The sequence below is a fragment of the Dromaius novaehollandiae genome, chromosome 5 (genome assembly GCF_036370855.1).
Source record: "Dromaius novaehollandiae isolate bDroNov1 chromosome 5, bDroNov1.hap1, whole genome shotgun sequence".
In the NCBI taxonomy this organism is placed as follows: domain Eukaryota; kingdom Metazoa; phylum Chordata; class Aves; order Casuariiformes; family Dromaiidae; genus Dromaius; species Dromaius novaehollandiae.
The window spans coordinates 25660569-25685531 of record NC_088102.1 but is presented as its reverse complement, the minus strand read 5'-3'; the positions used below and the strand labels follow the sequence as shown (position 1 = coordinate 25685531).

The 24963-nt window shown below is 51.6% G+C and overlaps 1 protein-coding gene across 2 annotated transcripts; it reads right to left on the bottom strand.

Annotated features, from left to right (window-relative positions):
- Positions 1-690: 690 nt before the first annotated feature.
- Positions 691-24121, bottom strand: ISM2 (isthmin 2). 2 transcript variants are annotated; one of them, XM_026120391.2, is made up of 6 exons: positions 23958-24121; positions 7606-7863; positions 6665-7016; positions 5771-5911; positions 5033-5104; positions 691-4465 (listed from the first exon to the last, which is right to left on the bottom strand). In XM_026120391.2, exons 1-6 carry the CDS (start codon positions 24093-24095, stop codon positions 3948-3950), a joined length of 1479 nt encoding a protein of 492 aa, XP_025976176.1. In that variant the 5' UTR covers positions 24096-24121; the 3' UTR covers positions 691-3947. The 2 variants fall into 2 exon arrangements, with proteins under 2 accessions (XP_025976176.1, XP_025976175.1); XM_026120390.2 differs by having other exon boundaries at positions 5033-5110; positions 23958-24120.
- Positions 24122-24963: the final 842 nt, after the last annotated feature.

Here is a 24963-nt window from a genome sequence, read left to right as displayed (position 1 = left end):
GTAACAAAAATGTTTATTTTTAAGAGATGTCTATAATATATATATTTGGGAGAGGGTGGCGGGCGGGAGGGGGGTAAAGCCTATACATTCAGTTTACACACATACACACACATACACATATCTCAACAGCACAGTCCCTATCTACCAGCATCACTTGCCCCTGTTCTTAAGCTATCACCACCATCACAAACAATAAATATTGTGTATGAATGAACCAGATAATTTAACGTGCTAGGACTGAGCAAAACACTTGGAAAGAATACTAGTCTTGAACCTTCTGCACCACCTCACAATTGAAGGCTTTGGGACTTCAGTCAGTATTATTAAAGCAGTTGAAAGTATCCTAGTTTGCATCCTTCTTCTCTGCTTTCTTCTGACTGAGAATGGGAACATCAAAAAGTCACCAGGCCAGGAAAATCAGATTCCTCTGAGCCTTCATGATAAGCTGGAAATTGCCACCTGCAACATTCAGAAATTTCTGCATGTATCTCTGCTATTGAAGTTTGCCTGACACCACCAAATGCAAATGGTAAGAGAAGGAAGCAAAGCCACCAGGGTCCTTGCAATACAGCTGTGGCTAGAGACCCAGAGTATGCAGCATTAAACATGGTCTCATCCCTCTCAAACAAAGCAAAACTTTCTGGCAACAGACACTTCAGTTCCAAATGAACAACATCAGCAACACACACATATTAAATAAAGTGCTTTATTGCAGAGTCAGAACAAAGAATTATTCTCTATGAATTTTTGTAGGAATAAAAGACATTTTATATATATTATACATATAAAATAAAAAACTTCAGAAGTGGAAACTAAGAGATTCATCACTTAAATAGCAGTGGGCTGGACAGAACCTTTGATGGGATATAAAAATAAATTTGTGCTTTAGCTCTACTTTTCTTACGGTGCTCTGCAAAGCCTTCTGATGTATAAGGTGCTTGCGTGAGGAACAACACCACTTCTCGTTTTTCATGCATCAGTTCATGCCTGTATCTTCCAAACCACAGAGAAAGCAAGGCAGAATAACCACTTGGCTTTCAACCAGGTTTTTTGGGGGGCTCAATGCAAGAAAGTTTTCTACCTGCTCTTAGACAGGAACTGCATTTGTTACAGAAATTATAGTTTCATTTTTGAGGAGTATGTTGGTTGACATATTCAGTATAAACAGGGAAAGGGTGCAAATCCTAGGTAACAGTCCTTATTATTAGAGAACTTCCTCAGAGACCAGCCAGTATAACAAAGAAATTGGCTGACCTACTGAAAGTCTTTCCAGAAAGATTATTTGCAGAGATCCTGCTTCCATGCGTAGGTCCAATATTGGACCCATGTTTAATGGGAGGTTATTTTAAAGAAGTCTATGTATTTATTCTAGACAAACTTGTATGAGAGTCCTCTGATATTAGTGATGACATTTGAAATAGGAGAGGAAATATGAGGATGCTCTATTGGATGACAAAAGATAACAAGCTCATCATTCCATAGCCTCAGCCACCCAATCTGTCAGCTTCCTGTACAAATGTCTCCATGTCTTCCTCAGTGAGCCCCCTTGCACATGTGTGTGATATGCTCTCAGAACCAAGCCGCTCAATCGCTGCCATCCCCTCAATACCACCTCCTTGTGAACTCTCTTTATAGGAAACCAGTCAACAAATGACCACTTGGACTAGGGAGCACATAATGGTCACTGATATTTACTAGAATCTGGATCTCCATCCATGGTTATTTGGTTGTATCTTCCTTCTCACCCTTTTTATGATACTTGTCATCTTAGACCGCATGCTTTTTGGGAAAAGCACTGTGCCTGCTTATGTTTTGATAGCACCCGTAAGTTGGGTCTGTGGCTATGACTTGTGTGATAGTTAAACAAGAATAGTTCACTGATAATTTCATAAATGCTTTTGTTTTACCAGCAATGAAGTCCTATGCACTGACGACCAAGGATGCAGTATTCTACAAATAACAAAGACAAAAGGATCAACACATACAAGATAGTCCTAGGAAGACTTCCCGCAGAGCTGGCAGCTTAGATGTTTACTGGCCCTGGAGAAAGCTGTTCAAATGAGGATAGAAACAGCACAGAACAATCTTCTGAACCTAGATAGATGCCATTGCATTTAACAGCATTCTGCAGAAAAATATGGAGTTACCAACCACCTTGGTTAAAGTCTTTAATCTAGAAATGATTCCGGCCTTCTTTATTTTTGTTTGACTTCCTCTTTTATTTCTTCTGCTGCATAAAGTTTGCTAAATGAAAGCTGTGAAGAGTTTCTGCCAGGTTTAGCTACACAATGTGCAGAGATAAAGATGTTCAGCCTAGTTTCTCTGTGGGAAGTTTGGGAGCTTTGAAACTCATTCCCAAAATGTGCTGGGAGAAAACTGCCAAGGACCTGTGAAAAGTTTGAAAACCCAGACAAGACCAAGGCGGTGATGGAGTGTAATATTTGTGATCTGCAGACTCCAAGAATTAATGACATCTTTGTTAGCAAATGTACTTCTTCCTCAATTGGAGCCACTTTGATGTGGTCCAAGCTTGACTCTCCTGTGACACATCAGCTCTTCTTCTATGTGCTCGCCTTCCCATCAAAGCAACAGCAACGGAAATGGCACAGCTCTGCATGGAGAGCTGGTAACCGCTCTAGGGCTCTTCTAGCTGCACAGGATGCAACCACCTCAGGAAGAAGAATGCACACAGGCGAAGAATGACCCAGAGCAATGGGATGAGATGGAAGAATGGGGAAAATTGAGGCTATCTGGAAAGCTTTCTTGTTGCTCAGGGTAGAGGAGGAATTAAACAACTTCATCCCTTTCCTTGCTCCTGCAGCTGGCATTCTCACCTTGCACCTGGCATTACACTGAAAAACTGGGATCCGGGCCCTGAGCTGCCCCAATCAAGCAGTACACAAGCTCTGAGTGAGCCTCTGCGTCGTAAGACTAACACTTAGTGAGCAGCCAGGTGGGCATCTCAGACTCAGGGAGAAGCGCCAGGGCTCCAACAGCCCTGGAGAGAGAGGGAGGGGGCCTTGGCAGGACAACCTCCAGGCATCAACAGGGGATGCAGCTTATATGCTCCCTTTAACCAAAACGCTGTGGTACTGCTGTTTTCTTTCATGGCCAAAACTGCTGTAGCAATGTCACCTTGCAAAGGGACCCCAGGCAGTCAGTCTCCTCTTGTCCCATCCACCTTCAGGAGCCCATGAAACCCTCTTAGGCCTCTCCCTGTTCCTTCCCAACTGTGAATACAAAAGCAGAGAAGAAGGGAGGCCTCCGGTCTACATATTGCTGGGACAGCCCTGTCCCTCCTAGGAGGGCCCACTCCAAGTTTTAGAATAGAGCCAGCACATGCCAAAGCTGGTGTACAGACACGACCAAGCAGATCCTCCTGCACCCACCCATCTCCTCAGATGCAGTGTGAAACCAACACGAATTGAGGCCATTTCAACCTGCAGCCCTTCAGCTCATAGGTTGCATTGAAAAATGGCAGAGAATGCTTTAGAAGTAAATGGGGGCGGCCTCCATTTCACTTTACACTCATCACTGCCTCCCAGTCCCTTCAGCTCCCCTCTCTCCAGCCCAGGGAGCCCCTGGGCTCTGCGCTACCCCCAGGGAAGTGAAGGTGTGAGATCTGCCCCCCCGGGTGGCACAGCAGGGATCACCCAGCAATAAACTCCTCCGCCCTTGGAAATCAGAAAGGAACCGAAGCACCCTTCTGAAAAGACAAGATGGATGGTAAACCCTTCCCCCTCTGCCTGGCACCAACAAGGAGCCTGTGAGCAGGGCCTGGGGCTTTGCCAGACTGCTGCATTCCCAAGGAAGGGATACGCGAGGGATGACCGTAGCCATCACAGCCTGCTGGCCTGGGCTGCAGTAGGAGCCACCAGCTGCCGGGGGCTCCCCCGAGGTCGCATGGGAGACCTGCTGCCCCTGGCTCCTCTGAGCGTGGCGAGTGGCTAGTACTCCTTGGCCTCCTGCAGCTGGGAGAGGTACTCCTCCTCGGTGGGGTTGTCAGCACACTGCTGCCCGTTGTTGGGAGGCCGCACAGCGTGGTACCGGCTCCAGTCCCCCTTGCAGAGGATCCAAGGCAGCATGTCCACTTTGTAGTGCAGCTCCGCGGAGAACTCAGTGCTGATGAGGTTGGGGACGCCGGCCCCTTTGCCCCGTGTGATGAGACGGGTGTGCTCATCGTAGCAGCAGTGCTGGGCAGCAAGCGTGGTGCTGTCCAAGGAGAGCATGGAGCGCAGGCAGAAGCGGGCCGTGGGCTTGTAGATGTCCAGGCGCTCCTTGGGCCCGCTGGCGTCTCGCCAGCGGAAGCTCTTGCCCTGGCGCTCGTCCCGCAGGTTCACAGCGCTGTAAACAGCCTCCAGCGGGTAGGAGCAGGGGCAACTGGGCAGATCTGTCAGCACCTTGCTCAGGTACTTGGTGAGGAACTCGCTCTTGCAGTTCAGCCACTTCTCACAGCTGTCCACGTCTGGGGGAGAAGCACCAAAATAGTAAGAGCATGATCAGCCAGCCCAGCTCTGTATCCAGCCGGCATTTGCCTGCAATCTAGCCAGTAATGTCAGGCAAGCTAGCAACCACTAGGTAGAAGCTACAGTGCTCCTTGGTAGAGCAGGTGCTGAGGGAGGCTGGCCAGAAACATCACCTTGCTCCATCCTCACGGGCAGTGACAGAACAGGAAGCAGTTTCCCTCTGGGGAGGGAGTTGCCCCTCTCAGGGGACTCTACCCAGGGCACCCACCATCTGCCACTACTGGAGGTGGGCTGGCAGTGTCAGCACTACAAGTAAGCTTCAGAAGGGCACATGGCAGGCTGGTTTCAACCAGCACACCATAAAATAGGGCTGTGAAGGTAACTGGGTCTCCCAACACGACTAGCTACAACACAGCTGAGTCTGCCTGTGGCAGTGAAAGGACTTAGGTTCTGATACCAGATCTGGGAGACCTTGGCCAGAGCACTCCCAGCTAGTCACATCTCCCCATAGGATTTTGCACAGAAAGCACCCAGGCCCTGAGTATGAGGAAGAAGCAAAGGCTGACCTGAGTTGAACAGCTCTGTGGTATTGTCACTTTTAAAAGGAGTCTCCTCTGTGGGGAAGACCATTTCCCCCTCTGCTCCTTGAGAGAGAAAAGACAAAGCAAAGGGCCAGGATGAACATCAGGAGGGGTGACAGGGTCTTTTTTTTTTTTTTTTTTTTTTTAACTCCATAGGGGTAGTAGATGCTGTCCCTCTTCTAACCCCCTCTCCCTTTCCTGCTTTTGATGACACTGCCCTGTGCATGGAAGGTCCAACAAGAAGACATGCAGGACAGCTTATGCCAAAAGGGCCTAAAACTGTGAGTTATGCAAAGCCCAGTGGATGGAGCTGGCTCACAGTAAGCCTCAGGAACAGACCAAGCTCCCCTTGCTTTATGATCCATGGGCTATGGAGCCCCACCAGTGCTTCTTAAGAGAAAAAAATGGCCATTTTCATTAGGCAAGATCACAGTAAATATAACTAGTTCTTGAAGCATGAGCAGTGCCCAGGAGAAGAGGAAGTAGGCATTTGAATCCTGGAGAGGGCAATAATTACAGGGGCCAGTGTGTGCATTTCTGGAACAAGCATCCCCTTGTCACCCTGTTAACAAGAGATCTCTCTGAGCCAGATGCAGCCTGTGCCCTGCGTAACCTTCCCTCCCCAGCTCCACAGAAAACCCAGCCTGCTCTGCCATGATGTGTGGACCACCAGCCCTATGCAGGGGCTTGGATGGCACCCAGCAGGCAAAGGCTGAGGCTCACCAGGGCAGCGTGGCAGGTCGCAGGTCCTCGACTCTGTCGCTGTACAGGCATAGCCGCAGGACCGGGTCCTCTTCTGATTGCCACTGCCGCAGCTGATGCTGCAAGGGGACCAAGGGCTCCATTCCTCCTCATCTTCATAGTCTGGGACAGGCAGACAGCAGTGAACCTCATGTAAAGCCTCAACAGAATAGGAGCCTGGAGCCACCCAGGGTCCCCGGTGTCACCCTCAGCTCTGCCCTGTCCCTGGGATACTCTTTAGAGGCAAGCAGGGCCAGTGCTGTCTGGGGCACCTGGATGGATCCCGAGGTACCCTGCCAAGTGATATCATGAGCCAAATGTGCCTTCACTGGCAACCCAGGGAAGCAACCCTAGAGCTCTGACTGCCAGGCTTTGCCACCAGCCCCATGACCCTCCTTAAACCCTCAGTTCTGGCCTTGACAAATACTGTCTCAAAGCCAAGTCCTCGTTCCAGGACTTGCTGTAGGAAGTGATCAGGGTCCCCACACGGTAGGGAGGGCTGGACCCCTTGCTCACTTGTGGTCCGAAGCTGGGAATATATTTAGCAGTACAGATTTCTCTCCTTCCCCTGCTATTGCAGGCAGGAGTCAGAAAAAGACAGGAGGAGAGAAAGGAGCACTGAGGTGAAAAACAGGCTTTTAGTTTTTGCAGCTTTGCTCATGGCCTTGCTCTTCCAGTAGGGTATCACTGTTTGCCCATCCCCTTCCTCACTGTACCTGCCCAAAGGACTGGCCATAACACAGTTAAACAAACTGGCTGGTTGTGTGCTCTTAGATGAGAAACTCAAGGTGGGAGCTACTATGCTCCCGGGCCTGCCTGGGGGTGCCCAGAGGTCTGCAGGGTGGCTGCTGGCTGTGTGGGGCTGAGGGAACTCACCATAATTATATTTTTCCTTAAAAATCCAGTTCTTCTGTGCAGGCCACCGCTGGTCCCAGTCACCTCCCACTCCACTCAGCATGGACTCCTCCTCCTCATACTCTGCCATGTAATCTTCCTCTTCCTCCTCCTCCTCCTCCCTGTCCCTTACATCTAGGTTGTCACTGTCATCCTCTTCCTCTTCCTCCTCCTCTTCCTCCTCAGTGGGGTCAGTGTATTCCCAGAAGAGGGGCCAGAAGAGGTCCTTGTGGGACAACCACTCAGATGATGTCAGAGACCAGTCATTGCTTGTCTCCTTCAACAAGTCCATCTCCATCTCAGCCTGAGGATCGTCCACAACTTCAATGGTCACCTGAGAAGTGAGACACAGGCAGGGCAGTCAGCCAGGGCACAGCTGACTGCCCAGCTGCTGGACGTTCCCTGAAGCAGGAGAAATAGTCCAGCCTGTGCACTGACTCCTAGCCTGAGGGATCAGAGCTGCTCTGGTCTATGGGACTAGCGCAATGAATGTGACAGGTCTCACCTCATCTGGAGGGACTGAGGAGGGGCAGAGTGGGAGGCACCAACTGCAGCAACTCAGCAGTTTGGCAAAGGTATCTGGTGATCACCAAAACAGCAGAGAGTGAGCACTCAGATACCATATGCAGAAATGGAGAGGTTGTCCCCCTAGGGACTTCTACCCCTGCTCTATGGAGAGGGGCTCTGGAGGGCAGGGAGAAAGACCATGAATAAACTCTTTCCGCAAGGACTTTATTTATCAGTGCCAGCTATTTGCACCTAAGAGATATTTACCAAGATATATGGCAGCATCCACATGGAGTCTAGGAAATGGACCCCTGCACACAAAAGCGTCCCCATCAGGAAATCAAATAAGGCAATAAGGAAGCACAAGCAGTGGCCAGCTCACAGCACCCCACGGCCTGCCCAGGCCCACTCCCCACCTGGATATTTGGGTTCTGGGCACTCAGGTCGACGTTGGCCAGCCCCGGCAAGCTCTGCAGGTCCAGCACGAAGGGCAGGCTCTCCTCCCGGCCGGCGCGGCCGGGCTGGGACACCGACGGGCTCCTCGCAGCCTGAGCCGCCCAGCGGCGCCTGTGCCGCCGCGGGCCAGCCTGCCCGCTCCGCCTCAGGCCCCGCGCCTTGCCCGACGGCGGCAGCTCCTCGTCCCTGGCCGAACGGGGGTCAGACGAGGCAGAGACCTGGACAGGGAACAGGTAGTGAGGACAGGTCCCTCGCTCCCCCAGACATCTCCCGCAGGGTGGCTGTGCTGGGAGCAAGCAGCTGCCCAGCGAAGGCAGCAGGTAGGAGCACACCGTGCCGGGTCCCACCGGTGCTCCCGGGCTGGGGGCACAGCACGGCCGGGCCGGCAGCGGGGAAGTGGCCGGACGAACCCTACCAAACAGAACGGCTCACACTGAGTTCCCACGTTACTCATTTCTGCGCTCAACGCACACTGGCATGAAAGGGCGCGAGTCAAAGGGACAGCAGGCTTCAGTGCATCCAAGAAATCGGAGACAGGAACAACTGGCAAAGCCTCCCCCCACTGCAGCCCAGGCCAAGGCAGGGCTGTCCCCGAGCAGGTTTGCAGGGCCCTAAGGCTCGACATTTGGAGCGGAGGTGCCCAAATCCACAGGATCTCCACGAGCGGCTGCTGTGTCTGGCTGCCCGGCTGAAGTCCCCTTTGTTCCCAAGCTCTCGCCCCTCGCCCCGGCCCAGGCGAGAGCTGTGGGATTAAGGAAGAGAGCGGAGCACCCCTCCCCACGGGGGATGCAGAGAGGCATTTCTACCTGCAATTATAGCCAGATGGCTCGGGGAAGGACTCCCCTCCCTTTCATCCTGATCACTGGAGCACTTCAAAGGCAGCTGGAGCCAGGCCAGGCTCTCATGAGCACACACACAGGCCAGTCCGCTAGCCCTGTGCCCGCACATCAAAGCTCTGCTGCCTGCGTCCCCCTCCCCCAGGGAAGGGAAAAGAGCAGCAGGACACTGCTGGTCCCTTGGCTGCTGACCAGAGCAGAGCTGGATATGGGAAGGGCCTGTGACAGACTTTACCAGATGGGCCCTGAGGAGAGAGGGCTGTGGGAAGAGAGGGGAGGCTGTGCTGCCCAGGAAGAGCGTTTGAAGCTGCTTTCTCTCCCTAGCAGGGAGGACTTCCTCCAGCACTGACCAGCAACAGAAAGGTGGCAGAGACAGACCCCTCTGCCTGCCCCTTCCCCTTCTACTCCTTTGCCATCCCCGAGCCCTTCTCCAAAACCATGCAGAAAAGGAAGACCAGCTCTGTGCCAGCCCTTCTGCCTCCAGTCTCTCTGCCTCAGCCTATTGCCAGATCTCCCTGCCTTCCCTCTCAAGCCCAGGGGCTTCCTGGCTGGGAGCAAGGAGGATCCCAGAAAGAGGAAACAGCAAGGAAGACAGAGCAGACAAGCTTTGCAAGGCAAGAAGCCCACCTTTGCTGTGTGGGGAGACCTGCTGTACTCCAGGGCACCCTGAGCCCTCCATGCTGCCCTGGGGTGCATCTCAAGCCGGAGGAGCTCAGGGCAGGTTGCAGTGGTGCAAAAAACAACAGCTAGCGAGGAGGAAGAGATTTGACCTAAGCTGGCATGGCACTATGGAGGGTCATCACCCCACCTGGACAAGCTGGGCAGCAGTATGCCCTGGCCTCTTCCCAGTCCCAGCACAGGTTAGTCTGAGCTGCCTGGCCATGATACAGTGCTGGTACCTCCATGGCTCCTGGAGCTCAACCTCGCTGCGGGGAGATGAATGAGGAGGTGGCACTGCATTGCTGAATGGGGATGTGGCGATGTGGTACAGGTTTGGCTGCTCATGAGGGTGTTTGACTGTGCAGGCTCCCAGGATGCCATCCCAGAGGTGAGCACCCTGCCTATCACTGAGCAGCTCGCAGTGTTGTGCTATGGACCTCCCCCCCGCAAGGCCTCCAGCCCCAGCTGGCTTTCCAGGGACATGGGGATACAAACCAGGCCATGTCCTGCACAGCCAGAGATGTGCTTTGCTAGTACTAGTCACAAGACCCTGGTCACTAATGCTAGGTTTGCTCCCAGCTGCATGTGGCACTCTAGACTGTGCCAAACACAACCGCTGTATAAGGGAATGCCAATAGCCCTGCAACGCTGGCATTCATGCATAATTTGAAATGAGCTTGACAAGGCTGGGTGAGCTCATTTCACAGACAACCCCAATTTTATACACATGGAAACTGAGGTCTGAGAAATGAGATCTGAGTTCACCCAAAGATGTCACAGTGACAGAGACAGGAACAGACTCCAAGTCTCCAAACTTACACTCAGTGCCTAATTCAGATTTTTACGCCCAAACAACCTCAAGAAATTCAGAGTATTGTTCCAACAGGGAAAATGTAACCTGCTGGAGAGGAATTGGCTGAGAGAGTGTTGCAGGGTGAACAGCACTCTCTTCACGCTCAAGTCCTCTGGAAGCACAAAGGCCCCGCAGGGCGTTCACCCTTGATGGCCCACACTCTACCACTGTGACCTCCAGCACTCTGGACCTCTGGCAAGAGGTTCACCATCTGATTTCCAGCCCTCACAACATCTGCTTCCACAGCCAGCTGCCCAACTGTTGTCCCCAACCCCAAAATGGCATCGTTATCTGAATCTCAGCAAGGAGCTTGACTGGGGGATGCTCCCTGCCCTTTACTGCATGCACCACAGCCACTGGTACTTTTCTCAGCAAACATCAGAAGCAGAAAGCATAGAGTCTGAAATTCATCAGTATCTCATGGCTGCTTCCCAGTTCTAGCCTTTTTCTGCAACCAGACAGCATCAAGCAAAAGAAAAAGCTGAGCAGGTAATTCCACCAGACCAGCTCCAGCTCTTTCTGCATACACTTGATGAGCACAGCAATATCCTAACTGGCTTGGAACAAAGATTTTATGGGACTGGAACCTGACTCTCCAGCACTCTGGAAAGAACTTATAGTTTCTGCTTGCAAAAACTATGCTTAAACTGAAGGCAATAAAAACCAAACACTCTGATCACACCTGCCTTCCTACCACTCCTGAGCCCTTCCTGAACAGTCCCAGGCTCTACTGCATGTAGGACTGCCTAAATATTTCTGTGCACAAACTCAGCAAAGACATTAGGAAGTTGAAGAAACTGAATAGCAATTCACCCCAGCATTGTGCCTGCTTTGTACATGACAAGGACAACATGGAATATGGAAAAGGGGAGGGAGAGTCCATACCTTTCTGCTAAAGACTAAAAGCTGATATTTTCCATTTCTAGTCCATACACCTCTACTAAAGTCATTTGGAAATCTGAAGATGATGAAGAGAGCAGCTGCAAAAACCTTTCAAGGCATAGAAAGACTCTTAGAGCAAGAGACTTGTAGAATTCAATCTGTTTTTCATGTTGAAAAGATAAAGCAATGACTTGATTTCCCAGCTCTTTAAGGAAATGACCTAGCAGGCACCAGAGACTTTAATCCAGAACAGAAACTCATAATGGAAACCAACATTTGTGAGTCAAAGCCCAACAAATTCAACTGAGAAATAAGAATCATGTTTTTAATGCTGTAGGTAATTAACCACAGGAACAAGCTAACAAGGAAAGTGGCAGTATCTCTTGTGGAGACAGTGAAATGCAAGTAACTGGGCTCAACACATATGTATAGCATCTGTGCTATGGAGGATATTGGAGGATCTAATGATTTCTTCTGGTCTTAAAAGCTGCAACTTGGCTATAAACTTGTCTAAGACTCTAAACCAAACCTGTGTTAACAAAGAAAGCTGCAGCTTTTACATAAAAATGATTAGAGAAGTCAGATATCAGATCCCACAGCAATTTAAAGCCTGGAAACACCAATAAATCAGTCCTGCGTGCTGTGTTGTCCTATGACAACCAAGAACACAACTTCTTTGCTGCCAGCAAAACCAAAGATATTTGTTGCTCTAGCAACAAATTGCTCTAGCAATGTGTTGCTCTAGCAATGTGTTGCTAGCACATTCATCAGTATCATCCTATGCACTAAATGTTGCCATGCTCTACATATTAAACCACTGGCAACACTATTTGTAGCTACATGCATTACTCAACAGTGTTGTTCTCCATTACAGGGTTAAACCCAAGCTGAGTATAGTTGTGTTAGCTCCTCTTGAGAGCGAAGCAATGCTGGAGTCCGTGCATTAGCGGAGCAGAGCAAGCAAGTCCGTACTGTATAACAAGCACAGGGGAAGCAGCTTCCACCCAAACCCTACCTTGAGCCAATTAGCGAGAACATAAACTCATTTAGCTTGAACCAAAGGGGTTTGTGCACGCAGGAGTCAGATCAGAGGCAACATTCAGGTTATACCTTGGGCTCGTTAACACTGCAGTGAAGAAAATGACATATCTGCTAACAGCCGGTGTAGCACTGTGGGATATAATTACAAGGAATGTGGTTTTTGTTGCTTAATCATTACTGCTCATGTTGTTATATTTCCTTTGAACAGTTGTACCACATGGTACTGAAACAAGAACCCAACCAGAAGAACTATTTGTTTTTCGTACATTCAGCAAGCTCTCTCCAATATTTTAAAATGTCTTGCATTTTGTAGCAAACCTGCCCACTTATGAATTAGCCAAGTACAAAACAGAAAACAAAAAACTTTTCCCTCTATATCCACCTAGATAAACTGCAAAGATTAGGAGCAAACTTTCAAAAAAAAAAATTATCTTTGAACTGAAACCAAGCGGGACCAATTCCAGAATGGGGTTTTGTTACAAAGCTACTGGCATACAGGGGCATTGGTTGCTTGCTTCAGAAGGAAACCCAGGCTGGCTGGTGGAGGCAGCTCTCTGGCTTCAGTCAGATCATTTGTAGAAAGGTTCAGAACAGTTTTCATAGGTAAGAGTGAGAGAAACAGGGAGGTTATTCCAGTGCTAATAAGTAACAATGTTTAGTTTCTTTAAAAGAAAGGAAAATTCCAGCATTTAACAGCAAGGTAATCAACAGGAACAAATTGAGCATGCCACTCTCTGTCCCTCTCCCATAGTGCAGGGTACGCTCTCAGGTTGATGACCCCATGACAGACACTGCAAAAAGAAATGGCTTTTTTAGCCCAGCCTACTGAGACCACTTTAACCTTCAGAGAGCTGTAGTTCCATTCTCACACCTAATAATTTATCCACCAGCAGTCTTTCAGCCGGATGGATATCAGGCAAGTGACCTCCGCTACCAATCAACTAATCGCCTGCTTAACAGATCTTCCAGAACTGTGCCAAAATATAATGTACTTCTAGAGATATCAAGAGTGGGGTGGATACATAGGAGAAAACTGAGAAAGCAAAGCTGCCATCCCGTGTTTGTTATTGGCAGACCTCCTTAGCTACAATCTCGACAATCAGAAACAACATCTTTTGACTTATAGACAGGAGATTTGATAGGAGGCATCGCTCAGGGTTTTCACAGAGGAGCTCTGGAAGCTCTGGCAGATGCAAATTAAGGCAGCAGACACCTCCAGTGCCCACCACTTCTTCTGCCCTTGGTTACACTCCTGCTGGCAAAAGGGGCTTCAGTGCAGGTCCAGCACTGGCGGCAGTATTAGCCCCATCCCTATGGGCATGGTCAAGGTGACCTCCACTGCAAACTGCCACAGCCACTGAAGGGTGCCAACAGAGTCACCATCTGTCAGTCCACTCCCCTGCTGTAAAGCCCAAAAGAGCAAATCAGACCATGTACAGCTGGATGAACTCCAGGTCCTGCCTGGGCTCCTGAGCATACCCAGCTGGGAAGCACCACCAGGCAGGCAGGAATCATGCAGAGCCAAATTGCTGGTCCGACAGAGACCAAGCAGAAACCACAAACCACGAAAGCCCTTTATGACCAGGGCCTGTCCCTGATCCAGGCAAGTTCCTTTCAGTGCAAAGAGCCAGCTTGTTAAAGAGCAAGATTTGGCACAGTAAAGAGCAGGACCAAGATCTCCCAGCTGCTGGGCCTCTGCTCTACTCACCAGTCCAGCTAAGGATCAACTCACAAATAAGTTTGGGTCTTTTTTCATTTTAAATAAAGACACGAACAACTTCCTTTAGTTTTTGAAAGAGTTCTTCAAGTACTCATGGAATAGATATCACACTTGTGTGCAATGATCCTGTTTATGATAGGCCAGTGGGAGCTGGCAGTAAACTAGGAGCTGTGGAGATAATTATTACACCTTCACAATTACAATCTTCATGCAGTTATCAAAATACTTCAGATCATATGGGATCACCCTCCTTTCTAAATAGTTTTATTCCACTTGTCTTGAAAAGGGAGCTGCAGGTGTCAACATCAAAGGATTCCTCATGTTTCACATTTACTTTCACAATTTTGACAATTTTAATCACAAAATGCTCTCCACAGTCTGTAACTATATTGCTTCTGAGACACAACCACCTCTGGTGCAGAAGACACCACAGCATAAGGAAACAACAGTGTGCAGCACTGGGAAGGGAGGAAGGACACAGTGTGGTCAACTTTGTGCAAGACTGAAATTGGGGCAGCTGGCTGCGTGTCCCATTGGCACAGCCCGGCCCTCTCACCCCTAGCACCCTTCGCAGCAGGCACGCAGCCGGATAACTTGCTCTTGCCATCCTCAGCCAACTTCCCAGGGCACCTGTGACACGAGGAGGACAACTAAGAGTCCAGTGGCTCTTCAGCTCTTTCCGTGCATTGCTGTTGCCCGCCTCAGCGTCACAAGCAGGTGCTTCTCTATCTACCATAAACGTCTTTCAACTCCTTAACACCAAGATGAACGCTGTAAAATTCCTTTTTTTACAGACAAAGGAAATGACTTGCCCAAGGTCTCTCGGATAGCCTGGAGCAAGGCCAGAGAGACAGCCAGGGTCTCCCATGTCATGCTCATGACAGGAACCTTCCAGGAAGGTCCCCCCAAAAGCTGCCACCGCTTTTGCTCCTGGCACGCAGCCCAGGACGGACTGCTCTGCTTCCCACTCTAACCAGAAAGCCGTCCCAGCGGAGAAGCGAAGGCAGCTATTTAGCAGCACAAAAGCGTCCCAGAGAAGCACCCTGGGTACCGCAGCCCTGTCCTTCCTCACGCCATGAGACTGTGCCCAAACACTGAGGTTCGAGGGCTAACCCTCGGCAGGTCCTGCCTGCTGAGAGGAGGCGCAGCCACCACATGCAGCCCTTTCCCAAGGAGCCTCTGCTGGAGCTGCCCGGACAGAGCGGCTGCGGGCTGGGACCCGGGCACCCAGTGCCGCCTGCACGCAGCCCGTCCCCCCGCGGAGGCGGCCGGCACACACCCATACCCTCCCGCGAGCTCTGGCACAGCCTCTGCCAGGGCACATGTTTTCTGTTAACGTAGTCGTGCTGTAATACACGTAAGCTCTTAATGCATTTGACTGAGTTGCTGTTAACTTGTTCCAGCTCTAAACCCCACGTGCTTTAGTAACCATTAACTTCTTCCAGCTAATGATATGCATTTGTTCCCCTGCACACCGTAACCCTCCAATTGCTCCAGCTGCTGCTTCCTTTAACATCACAGCTCAAGCAAAACTGTGAAAGGAAAAAAAAACCCAAATATAGCAAAGCAAGTGCCTCTGTTCCCTCCAGCTCTCCCTCCTCCTTCCAAACAACTCGCCATCACTCCTGTGAAACTGTCTGGATTTCTTCTTCCCAAAGAGAGAAATCGGAGGAACCAGATCAAAGCCCGCCTCCCCGGCCTGCTGGAAGACGTCGCAGCGAGGATGGGGGGATGCGCAGCAGGTGGGACAACGGGGCGGCCCCACTCCCCTTGCCCAAGCGCGGCACGCCAGCTGTCCCGGGAGAGTCGCAGGCTCATCTTGTGGTGGTAGCAAGCCGCTCTCTAACCCTGCCCCCCCCTAAATTCACCAGCAGCACCACAAAGCGCACACCACGGGTGCTCCCCAGCCGGCTTAAGAGCCACGGTAAGGAAAGGCTGAGGGCAGCAGGGCTGGGAAGGCAGCGCTCCTCCCCAGGATGCAGCTGCCCTTGGGAGCCGGGCATAGCAGCTGCCAGGAGAAGCCGAGGCAAGAGCAGAAGCACAGGGCCAGGCAAAGGGACAAGCTGTCGTTTCTGTGGCTGGGAGTCTGATGCTTTTCAGAGAAAGCAAACAGAGGGATTTCCAAACATCAGGGATTGCTTCAACAAGGGACAAAATGGGCACCCAAGTTGGTCCTGGAGCAACTCCATGCCCTGCAGGGAAGGGATCCAAGCACGGATGCCTGCATCTCTGCTTCCCAGAAGAACAAGACTAGGGTCATTTCACAGAATCAGCCCCCTTGTACCCTAAATGCTTAGTCTGCAGGTCCCTAGCAATGACTGGCCGGGCAGAGCAAGCTTGGCTCCTCTCTGCATCCGTTCCCCAGCACCTTTTTAATGGCCTGGCAGACAAGCTGGCATCAGCAGGGTGATGCCCTTTTAAGAGCCCCACTACTATGACTGTAACTTCTGCATTTAAGCAGTCACACCATAGGGGAAGGCCTTCCACGGATACCCTTTCCACAGCTGCTGAAGGCTTTGATGACAACCAGATGGAAAAGACCAGCAGGTTGATGTTTATCCTTTCCATGCCCTTGTGGCTGCCACCTCCTTGACAGGCCAAAACAGCTCCCAGGATCACTTTGAAGCCTCTTCATGGACATAGTCCCCTCACTGGATGCTCCCACATAACCAGCCATGGTATGTTCAGGATAGAGGCGCATGAGCAGCTGCCTTGTGCTGCCGAGTCTCCTCTCCAGCCAGGCAGTGGGATTTAATGACTCCTGTCTGTCATTGCCTTGTGCAGAAGGGGCTGCCGGGGTAAGGAAACCTTCCCCTCTGGCTCCAGCCTGTGCCATTTGTAACTCCTTTGTTTGTGAGCTTTTCCAGGATAGTTTCTACTGCACACAAGTGCCTCACCAAAAATACCTTTTTTCTCTCACCAGATGGGAAACTGAGGTTTGCAGGGGTGCAGAGGCAAGCCCAAAGTCAGAGGTAAGCTAAGGTAGATCTAGAAGGAGAGCCCCGCTTCCCCAAAACCTCAGTCCCCGCTGATGTCTCCTTTATATTTAGGCATAATTTCCCAGCTGGACCTTAGCTGTAACCCCAGGACAGTGACAGCTCTGGGGGCTACAGCTAAAGTCTTGCTTCTCATTCAAGTCTTAATGATTAAAAACAAATGGTACATTTCAGTAACACTTTAAACATTTTCGTCTCAGTCACACCCAGAACAGGTGTTATGCTTCCCACAGGCTTCTGGTTGTGGGGTACTTGGATTTCTATCTCAGCTCTTTTTCCTCAGCCAGACACTTTCCCAATGCCAGAACCCCAAAAAGCCCAGAAGGAGAAGCATAAGGTTCCCCAGGGCAGGCTTGGTAGCTAAGCTGTGATCTGAAGTGCTGGGGAAGCCAAACTCCTCCTGAGACCCCAGCCGATGCTGACAGGCGGCTGCCCACACCCCAACACCCGCACACCTCTGTGCGCCCCCAACACCCCCTTGGCAGGCGTGCAGTGAGACACCCCACTAAAGCTCCTGGGAGAGAACTAGCTGCTCCCCTAAGGGAAGCTTTGATTTTTAAGCCAGCTGAACGGTGCAATACACCCACAGCGTCGCCGGGAGCAGGAGCTGGGTGGAAGGCAGACATCTGTACAAAATCTTGTCTCGCTGGACACACGGCACACCTGGCATCCCCTAGGTTTTTGGCCGAGGCGCTGTGGGAGCCGCTGCAGACCAAGGGGATGGAGGGCACCACAGCGTTCAGGAGAAAGCCTTGGAGGGGACGCGGACTCTCTGGCTGTATCGCTGGCAGGGAGTGTCAGTGCTGGCCAGCTGCAGAAGCAGAGGGGGAGAGAGGAGAGCCCTTGGCAGCGTCACTTCAGAGAGATGAAGAGGTGCTGGCCCTCTGCTCGTAGGATGCCTCCAGCCCATCCCACAAATACTTGCTCTTCACCCCGCTGCACTCCACTCCCAGCAGCTGAACGATGTTAAGAGTCAGTGCTGGCTTATTTGCTCCCAAGTTCAAACTGCCTCGGTGGGGATTTAAAGATGGCATGCCACTGCTAGCAGGCTGGCTGAGGCATGTGGAAGGCAGCGTACCTTTGACATGTGCCACGCTCCCCGCTACCTCGTACGTGATGAAAGCAACGTGCCTTGGCTCCCGCAGCTCGGGGCGTGTTCCCAGTCTTGCCTCACACCTTAAGTCCTGTGCTGCAGATAAGGCCCTGCAGATCGTGCCAGCTAACCGCTTTTAATCCGAGGGAACATAAACCCATGCCTCCCAGCTCGCCTCCTCTGCCCTGCATGCACTCCTGCTGCCTGGCTTTCTGGAGCTGGCTCCCGGCCTCGCACCCGGCCAGCAGCGCTGGAGGCCAGCAGAAGGCAGCAGTAATCAAGAGCAAATTTACTGCATTTTGTTCCCTTTGAAGCTTTATCCTTCCGCTGCAGACTGAATAAAACAATCTGCAGCCCGAGAAGTGTTATCGCCCCTCACAGCAAGAGCCAGCTGCAGCTCTAAGGCAGGGAGTCACCATCTTTTTGGCCTCTTCACATCCTAACGCTAAGCAGCTTTTTAGACAAACCCAAAGAGTCCCTACACACGTGGAACACAAAAACTGAGCAACTCTGAAACATACCATGCAGGTTGATTTTTACAGCTGGCTATGCGAAAGTATCCAATAACCCAATGAAGGTTCTCCGCAAAAATGTTCTATTAAAGAAAAAAAAAAAAGGAGGAAAGAAGGAAAAAAGTCCTTACAGTTTTACAGGTTACTCTCTGAAACAGAAACATTTTCACATACAAACACTGCTGCAATCAATTCCCTGCTTCTTGGCTGTAAGTACTAGTTTTCAATGAAAACAGAGACTCTGGGCAACAACACCTGCTCTGGAGGAGCTGAATAGCACAGTCCACCTTGCTGTCTTGACTGTAGCTTAGATGGTTCTCAGGCTTCCTTAGAGGGGAAGTGGCTGGGTGTCTTGTTCAGGAACTATTCGCAGTGAAAGAGTATTTATTCATATAATAGGAAACAAGAGTCCTGTTTTTCACTCCCCACGCTCAAGATGCTCAAGATGCTGACAAGAGCAGGGCAGATTTTGCTCACCAGCACGCTCCCCACATCGCCTTGCTTGTGGGCCTCAACTCGGCATGGAGGAGCCATGGCTGGAGGCATGGAGAGTTCTCAGCCTGGTTCATGTTTAAGGGGAAGGTTGTCCTGCCTTGTGCTCACCTGGTGTTTCAGCTGCTGGGAGGACAGCACGGAGGGAAGCTTTTGGTCACTGCTGACCACAAGTGAAACAGAGATGAGAGTCCCTCCTAAAAGGCACCTTGCTTATTGACAACGGCTTCTCCTGTTGGGAATCCAGAGAGCCAAGCAATGCCCTGTGGAGTGATTTATGCCTAATCTCTTCCTCTTACATGTGCCTTTTACAGGAACCCCTTTGATTCTGACAATAGAAACTCAGCAGACCTATTTGTGCAGTGAAAGGGGAAGAAGCCCCCTTGTTCAGCAGCTTCCCTACACCCAGCTCCCATTGTTTTTGCTCCTGACTCAGCCCCAGGGCGGGAGGGTTTTCAACTGTGTTGACTAAGATAATTTGGCACTTCTCAAAAGGAAATTTGCTACAAAGGGTAAAGTACCTCCCTGCGCACAAAGAGCCCCTTTCAGAGCGGAAGGATGCTTCAGTGCACGTTTTGTACCCGCAAATCCAACCTCCGCCAAGGACAAAGCCAGAGACAAGAACGCTTAATTGCTGAAGAAATGAAAAGGTAAAAAGCACATCCGTAGGCAAAATGACTCTGCTACTGACACAGCCTGCAGCAGCCCCCTCCGGCGGGAGCTCCGGCCTGCTTGTGCCCCGGCTGAGCCCTGGCGGGAAGAGACGGCTCCGTGGAAAGGGAGCTCCTGGGGGAAAGCCAGGACAGGACCGGGAGCTGCGGGGTGATGCCAAGGCAGGCCCTCCCCACAGGCCTCAGCATCGCAGCAACCATGCTCCCACCACCCCAGGGCTCCCTCCAGCCCATCACCCAAGTGCCGGGGTCTCCACATGCAATGGCCAAGCGACGTCAGGGCCCCGAAGCGACAGGGCTGCCCCCAAGTGACAGGGCTGCTGATAATCCCCCACTAGGAAACTCTCCCTCGGGCCCAGGTGACATTTTTCCTTTCAGCTACTTTGACTCTACTCCGCTTGGACCTCCTTCACTCCCCACTTGCTAGTAACTCAGGACAGACATCATTTCAGTGCTGTACATCTAACTCTCAAGCACTCCTCTGAGCTCAGACTCCCTAGCAACCCCTGCGCAGGGCACACTGATTTAGATCACCACTGTTAACAATGATTTCTACACAGCAGGCAAAACATCTCAGTGTAGACCTTTGATTTTAAACTTAGTTTCCCACTGCTACTTGCACTGACTGATGTGACCAGTAAATAAAAAGTATTGCTGTTATCTATTTCCTACAGGCCAGGAGCCAGTTGTACCAGGTGCTGTACAAATGCACTGATTTGCCACCAAATACAGCCCTACATATTTAAATACATTTTTGTACATTTCATGATTAAATAAATACATTTAATCAGTTTTACTGTTTACATTTCTTGCAGGTCAGAACATCCGTTATTTTTTATTTACTAGAAGAGCACTGTAACTGACCTGTATCAGCCAGAAAGAATCCACACTCCTATTAACAACACTCAAGGCCAATATTTTGAAATCCAGCGACTTTATCAAAACATATTTTGCATTTAATCCCCTGACTTATTAAATAAACAAAGAATAAAGCGATGTGATGAGCTGTCTCTCGTCTCCACAGGCTAGTTTTTCTAAGTATTCAGTTACCCAAATCTGAAGGGCTATTTGCTTGGATCAGGTAACCTGCTGCATTTCTGTCTAATTCAAGGAGACGGATGCTCCTAACGTGCAAAAGCCCTTCTAAAAATCCTACTAGACACCTGTCTGCTTCTTTGTAGCCTACAAACCTTTCAAAACATAGCCACGGTGCCTGAGAACTAGTAAATATCTTCTCTCCTTAGATTCTTAGCCATAGTTCGCAAAGAAAATTGTTTTCCTGCCTTTTCAGCTCCCAGTCAAGCAGACTGAAGAAACACAAAATATTCTCTCTATACCTCTTGCTTATGCTGGACCCAGAGTAATCAGGGCAAAGCTTTCTGTGCAGTACCGACAGCTGAGAAAATGTAAGTGCAAGAGTTTGTTCCCTTTGGAAAGGCTGGAAGTAACAGATCCTTACTGGAGAAGAGAACTTTGTGACACACTGATAAAGCTACCACCCAAAGATAAAACATGTTTTCCCTCCATCCTTCCTGTATTATAAGACCTTCTAACTCAGAAATTTGAGGAATGTGCTTAATGTTTTTAATTTTATCTAAATTGTTTTAATGCAGTAGTGCAACTCTGAGGCTCAGTACAATTATCAAAATTTCTCATTTCACTCTCAACAAAGGAAAAATGTTTGTTTTAAATAACTACATTAAATTAAAACATGTCAACTTTATGTAATTGTTTAATCATTTTAATTGCCTATCTACTCTGCTCCTTCATTTCTATATTTCTTCTCCAGGCCCCCTTCATTCTACCCACATCTGTATGGCATTACCCATAATGTAACCAATACTCCAGATGTGGCTGCACTGCTGCCATAGAGACAGGACCTATCAGCTTTGCAAAATGAACCATCTGTGCTTACGGCCCAAAAATCACTCTGGCTACTTTTTCTTTAAACCACCATGTTGCTTTGCTTGTATTATCTGCTTTAGTTCAAACAGGGCACAGCTACTCCAAATTCTCTTCCACATGCACCAGAAATAGAGGATTTCCTCCCAAAACACAGCCACTGCATGTTGGTAGATACATTACAATAGCTACAACTTTCTCCCTGCTGCGTGAACCATACAGCCAGTGCCCTGAAGGATGCAGGGCATAAAAGACACAAATATGAATGGAAGCACTAAAAGACCCCAAGGCGAATCAATTCTTTGTCTTATTATCCCTTGTGCCTAACCTCCACTCTCAAACCTTTGCCTACAAACCTACTTTATGCTTGTATTTCTGCAAGAAGCAAAGGTCCCAGGGCAGAGGCCCTGCTGGCAAGCGCAGTACGCGGTCTGTTCGCAGTCACTCAATGCTCCCCGTTCAGAACCATTTACAGACCAGTACTGACAACAATACTCCTTGCTTCCCGTTCTGTTTTACACGTCAGATAAACATGGGCCTGGGACAGCCCCGTAGGGTCCTGTCCAACTTCATAACACAGCATTTTTCACTATCCTTTGCCTCTGGCCTCTTCTGGATTTTTCAGTTAGACTTTACAAGGTACTAATCAACTGCTTCATCAGTTCCTAGAGGCATTTTCAAGTAAATCAGCATCAGTCATAGTGCACTGACATTGACAACAATTAATTGTATTCTGCCTAAAATCCTCCCTCTTCAAACTGCCAGAAGATATAGAAGCAAACAGACCCTAACGTGACCGAGGGCTGCATGGGCCCGTGCTAATGTTGAGGCAACTCCCCCTAACTCTGCAGCTGGGCTACGGTATTTTTCTAGATTTCAAGCTTAAGTTCTTACTCTGCCTGCAGCCAAACAGCCTGAGCACGTTGTCTGACATTCCTCTGGTGAGCAAAGGGACATCTACATTCATGCTTGAAGTTTCACCAGAAAAGTACGGCATCAACATGCTATTACCAGTGCGACAGCACATAACATTCACAGCAGTCCTGTTTCCATCTGCTCCTTCCACACTCCAACCAAAACCATTACCAAATTAACTGGTGGTGCTTAGCCTTAATACAGTCCGTGCCCTCTCCTGCTCATTGGCCAGGTTTTAAGCGCCGCAGACGCACTCTCAGCACTCGCTCCCTTTATCTTGCACAGGAATGGAGTTTGCGTACTTGACAGGAGCTGCCAGCATCGCTGCTGTGTGGACCAGCACTGAATTTTGACAGTAACTACAAGAGAGGTAAATCCCCTGCTCCCTGTGACATGCCCATCACTCAGTACATTCGTTGCCCATCTGACTGACCTGCTAGGTCAAACCTACTGCTTCTCACTGAGTATTGCCAGCAAGGGCTTAGCTGCTCTTGCCCTGGCCTACTCAATCTCATATTGTCATTTTTTCTACAGCTATTCCTTTTATTTACTTTCTAGCAGTAGCGTTCTTACAAACGATATTTTAAAAACATAGCTCTGTCTGAACCACTTTTTTTCTAGAGAAGAGTTTCAAGAAGGAAACGGCTTGCCTTAACCATTCTCCTGTTTCCATTCTTACTTGTTCAGAACCCTTCCTTCTCTCAACTCCCACGCCTGCTTTCGTTTCTTCCCCCTTTGCTGTTCTTCCATCCCCATCAGGTTCACCCATTTGCTCCCAGACCTCACCAGCCCCTCGTCGCCTCCTGAAGTTTTCCCATCCCTGATCCCAGCTGTGCAGGCACTGACCTAAGTCCGAGCTGGGCAGGCTACGGCTCTCAGAGGGGAGGCACAGCCAGGGAGCTGCACACCTTCGCCCAGCACCGCAGCCTTTGGGCACCACCGCGGCAGCCGGCCGGGGCGACCCCGCGCCCTGCGCAGCCGCTCGGTGGACACGGAGCGGGACCACTCCGGGGTCCGCCCCGGGCTCAGCTCAGCGCGAACGACCGATGGCGGCTGAAGTCTGTCACGTCTTATTTTTGTAGCGGAGTTTTCGAGTTCCTAGCAAGCCACAAACCCTGCTAATTTTACTGCAGGTCAGGTTGTGCCCGGACTCCTCTTCCTTACGAGGGATATTGCCCCCTGGAGGCAAAAGATCTTCCTGTGCGTTGGGTCGTTGCATTAGCCTCAGTCTCCCAGCGTCTAAACCAGCACTGTATGCCCCTTTTCCTGCAACCTCTGTGCAAAGCAGAGAGCTGGGGCTATCCCCAAATCTGGGGGGCGGGGAAGGGGCTCTGCCCTTCCGTGAGCAAAGAGGCGGCCCAGAGGAGCACGGCCGCAGACCCACGGCTCTCCCCGCTGCCGCTTTTCCATGCGGGGCTCCGGAGGGCCCATGTGGGGGGACACGTGTGGGACGCGTGTCCCTCCAGTGAGGCGCAACCGAGCCCGGGGAGTCCTGGGGCCAACCCGGACGGCGGGCTGCCCTCCTCGGCCCTCGGCCCCCTCCCTCCCCACGCCGAGGGGCGGCGGGGGCTGCACGGCGTCACGGCCGCCCCGGCGCAGGGCTGGGGGCACGGCTCTGCCCCACCGGAGGCGCCCCAGGGCGGCGCAGCCCCCGGGCGCGCAGGAGCCCACCCCGGCACCCCCCCGGCGCCCGGGGGGGTCTCCGTGCTGCCCGGCGGCGCCCCGCGCCGGCTCCTTACCTCGGCCAGCTTGGAGCCGCGCTCCTTGGGGCTGCCGCCGCGCTGCTTCCTCAGGGGCAGCCCTCGCACCGCGGCCAGGAAAGCGGTCAGGAGGACAAAGCCTAGAATAAGCACGACTTTCCCTCTAATCAGAGACATCTCTCCCTCCCCTCCCTCCCTCTCGCCCCACCTCGCACACACGAGGCAGGCAGCACCCCCCCCCCGCCCCGCTACAGCCGAGCGCCGCAGTCCGTCCGCCGCCGGGCGCGCGGAGTCGCGGGAGGGCGCGGGGCGCCGGGCGGGGGCTGCGGCTGCCCGGCCGCTCCGCTCCGCTCCGCTCCGCTCCGCTCCCTCTGATCTCTGTTGCAGTTTGCCGAACACGTTTCGGTTTCGCTGCTCTCCCCGGGCTCGCCTCCCGGTGCCACTGATGCCGAAGGATAACTCTGAAAAGCTTCGCGAATCGGGGGGGGACTTCTCCTCCCCACCCCCCTTCCTAATCCTTCTGGCAATCTGATTTCTTTTTCTCCTCTTCTCCTCCCCCACCAGAGTCACTCCCTGGTACTGCCGAGTCTCTTCGGGCAGCTCCAGACCTCGGTGCGCGCCTGCCCCACGGCAGCTCCCCGCCTTCAGCCGGCAAAAGGCTCCTTTTCGCACGAGGCGCGACCGAGCCCCCCCCGGGCGAGCGCAGCGGCGCGGCAGCAGCCGGCTCCGGGCACGGCCCCGCGCGCCCGGGCAGCTCCCGGCGGGGCCACGCTGCCCCCTTTCTCCCCCCAAACGCTGCCCCCTCCGCGGCGCAGCCGGCCGCTCCTCCCCTCCCGGGCGCCGCACGGCCCGGGCCGCCGCGGGCCTCTCCCCGGCGGTGCCCCGCGGGGCGCTGCCGCTCTCGCACGGCGGGGCCGGCCCGGCCCGGCTCTTTGTTCCGCTCCTCGCCTCCCCGGCGCCAGCCTGGCACGGCCCCGCGGCACCGCGCGCCTTCCCCCGCGGCAGCGCGCGCCCCGGCCCCGCCGCGGCCGCATGACGTGGGCAG

Coding starts and splice junctions, on each gene's coding strand:
- ISM2 (XM_026120390.2), bottom strand. CDS start 24,095: ATGTCTCTGATTAGAGGGAAAGTCGTGCTTATTCTAGGCTTTGTCCTC. Junction 5,912..6,664: donor TAAGGAAAAATATAATTATG/GTGAGTTCCCTC, acceptor TGCCTGTCCCAG/ACTATGAAGATGAGGAGGAA. Junction 5,111..5,770: donor CGACCTGCCACGCTGCCCTG/GTGAGCCTCAGC, acceptor TTCTCTCTCAAG/GAGCAGAGGGGGAAATGGTC.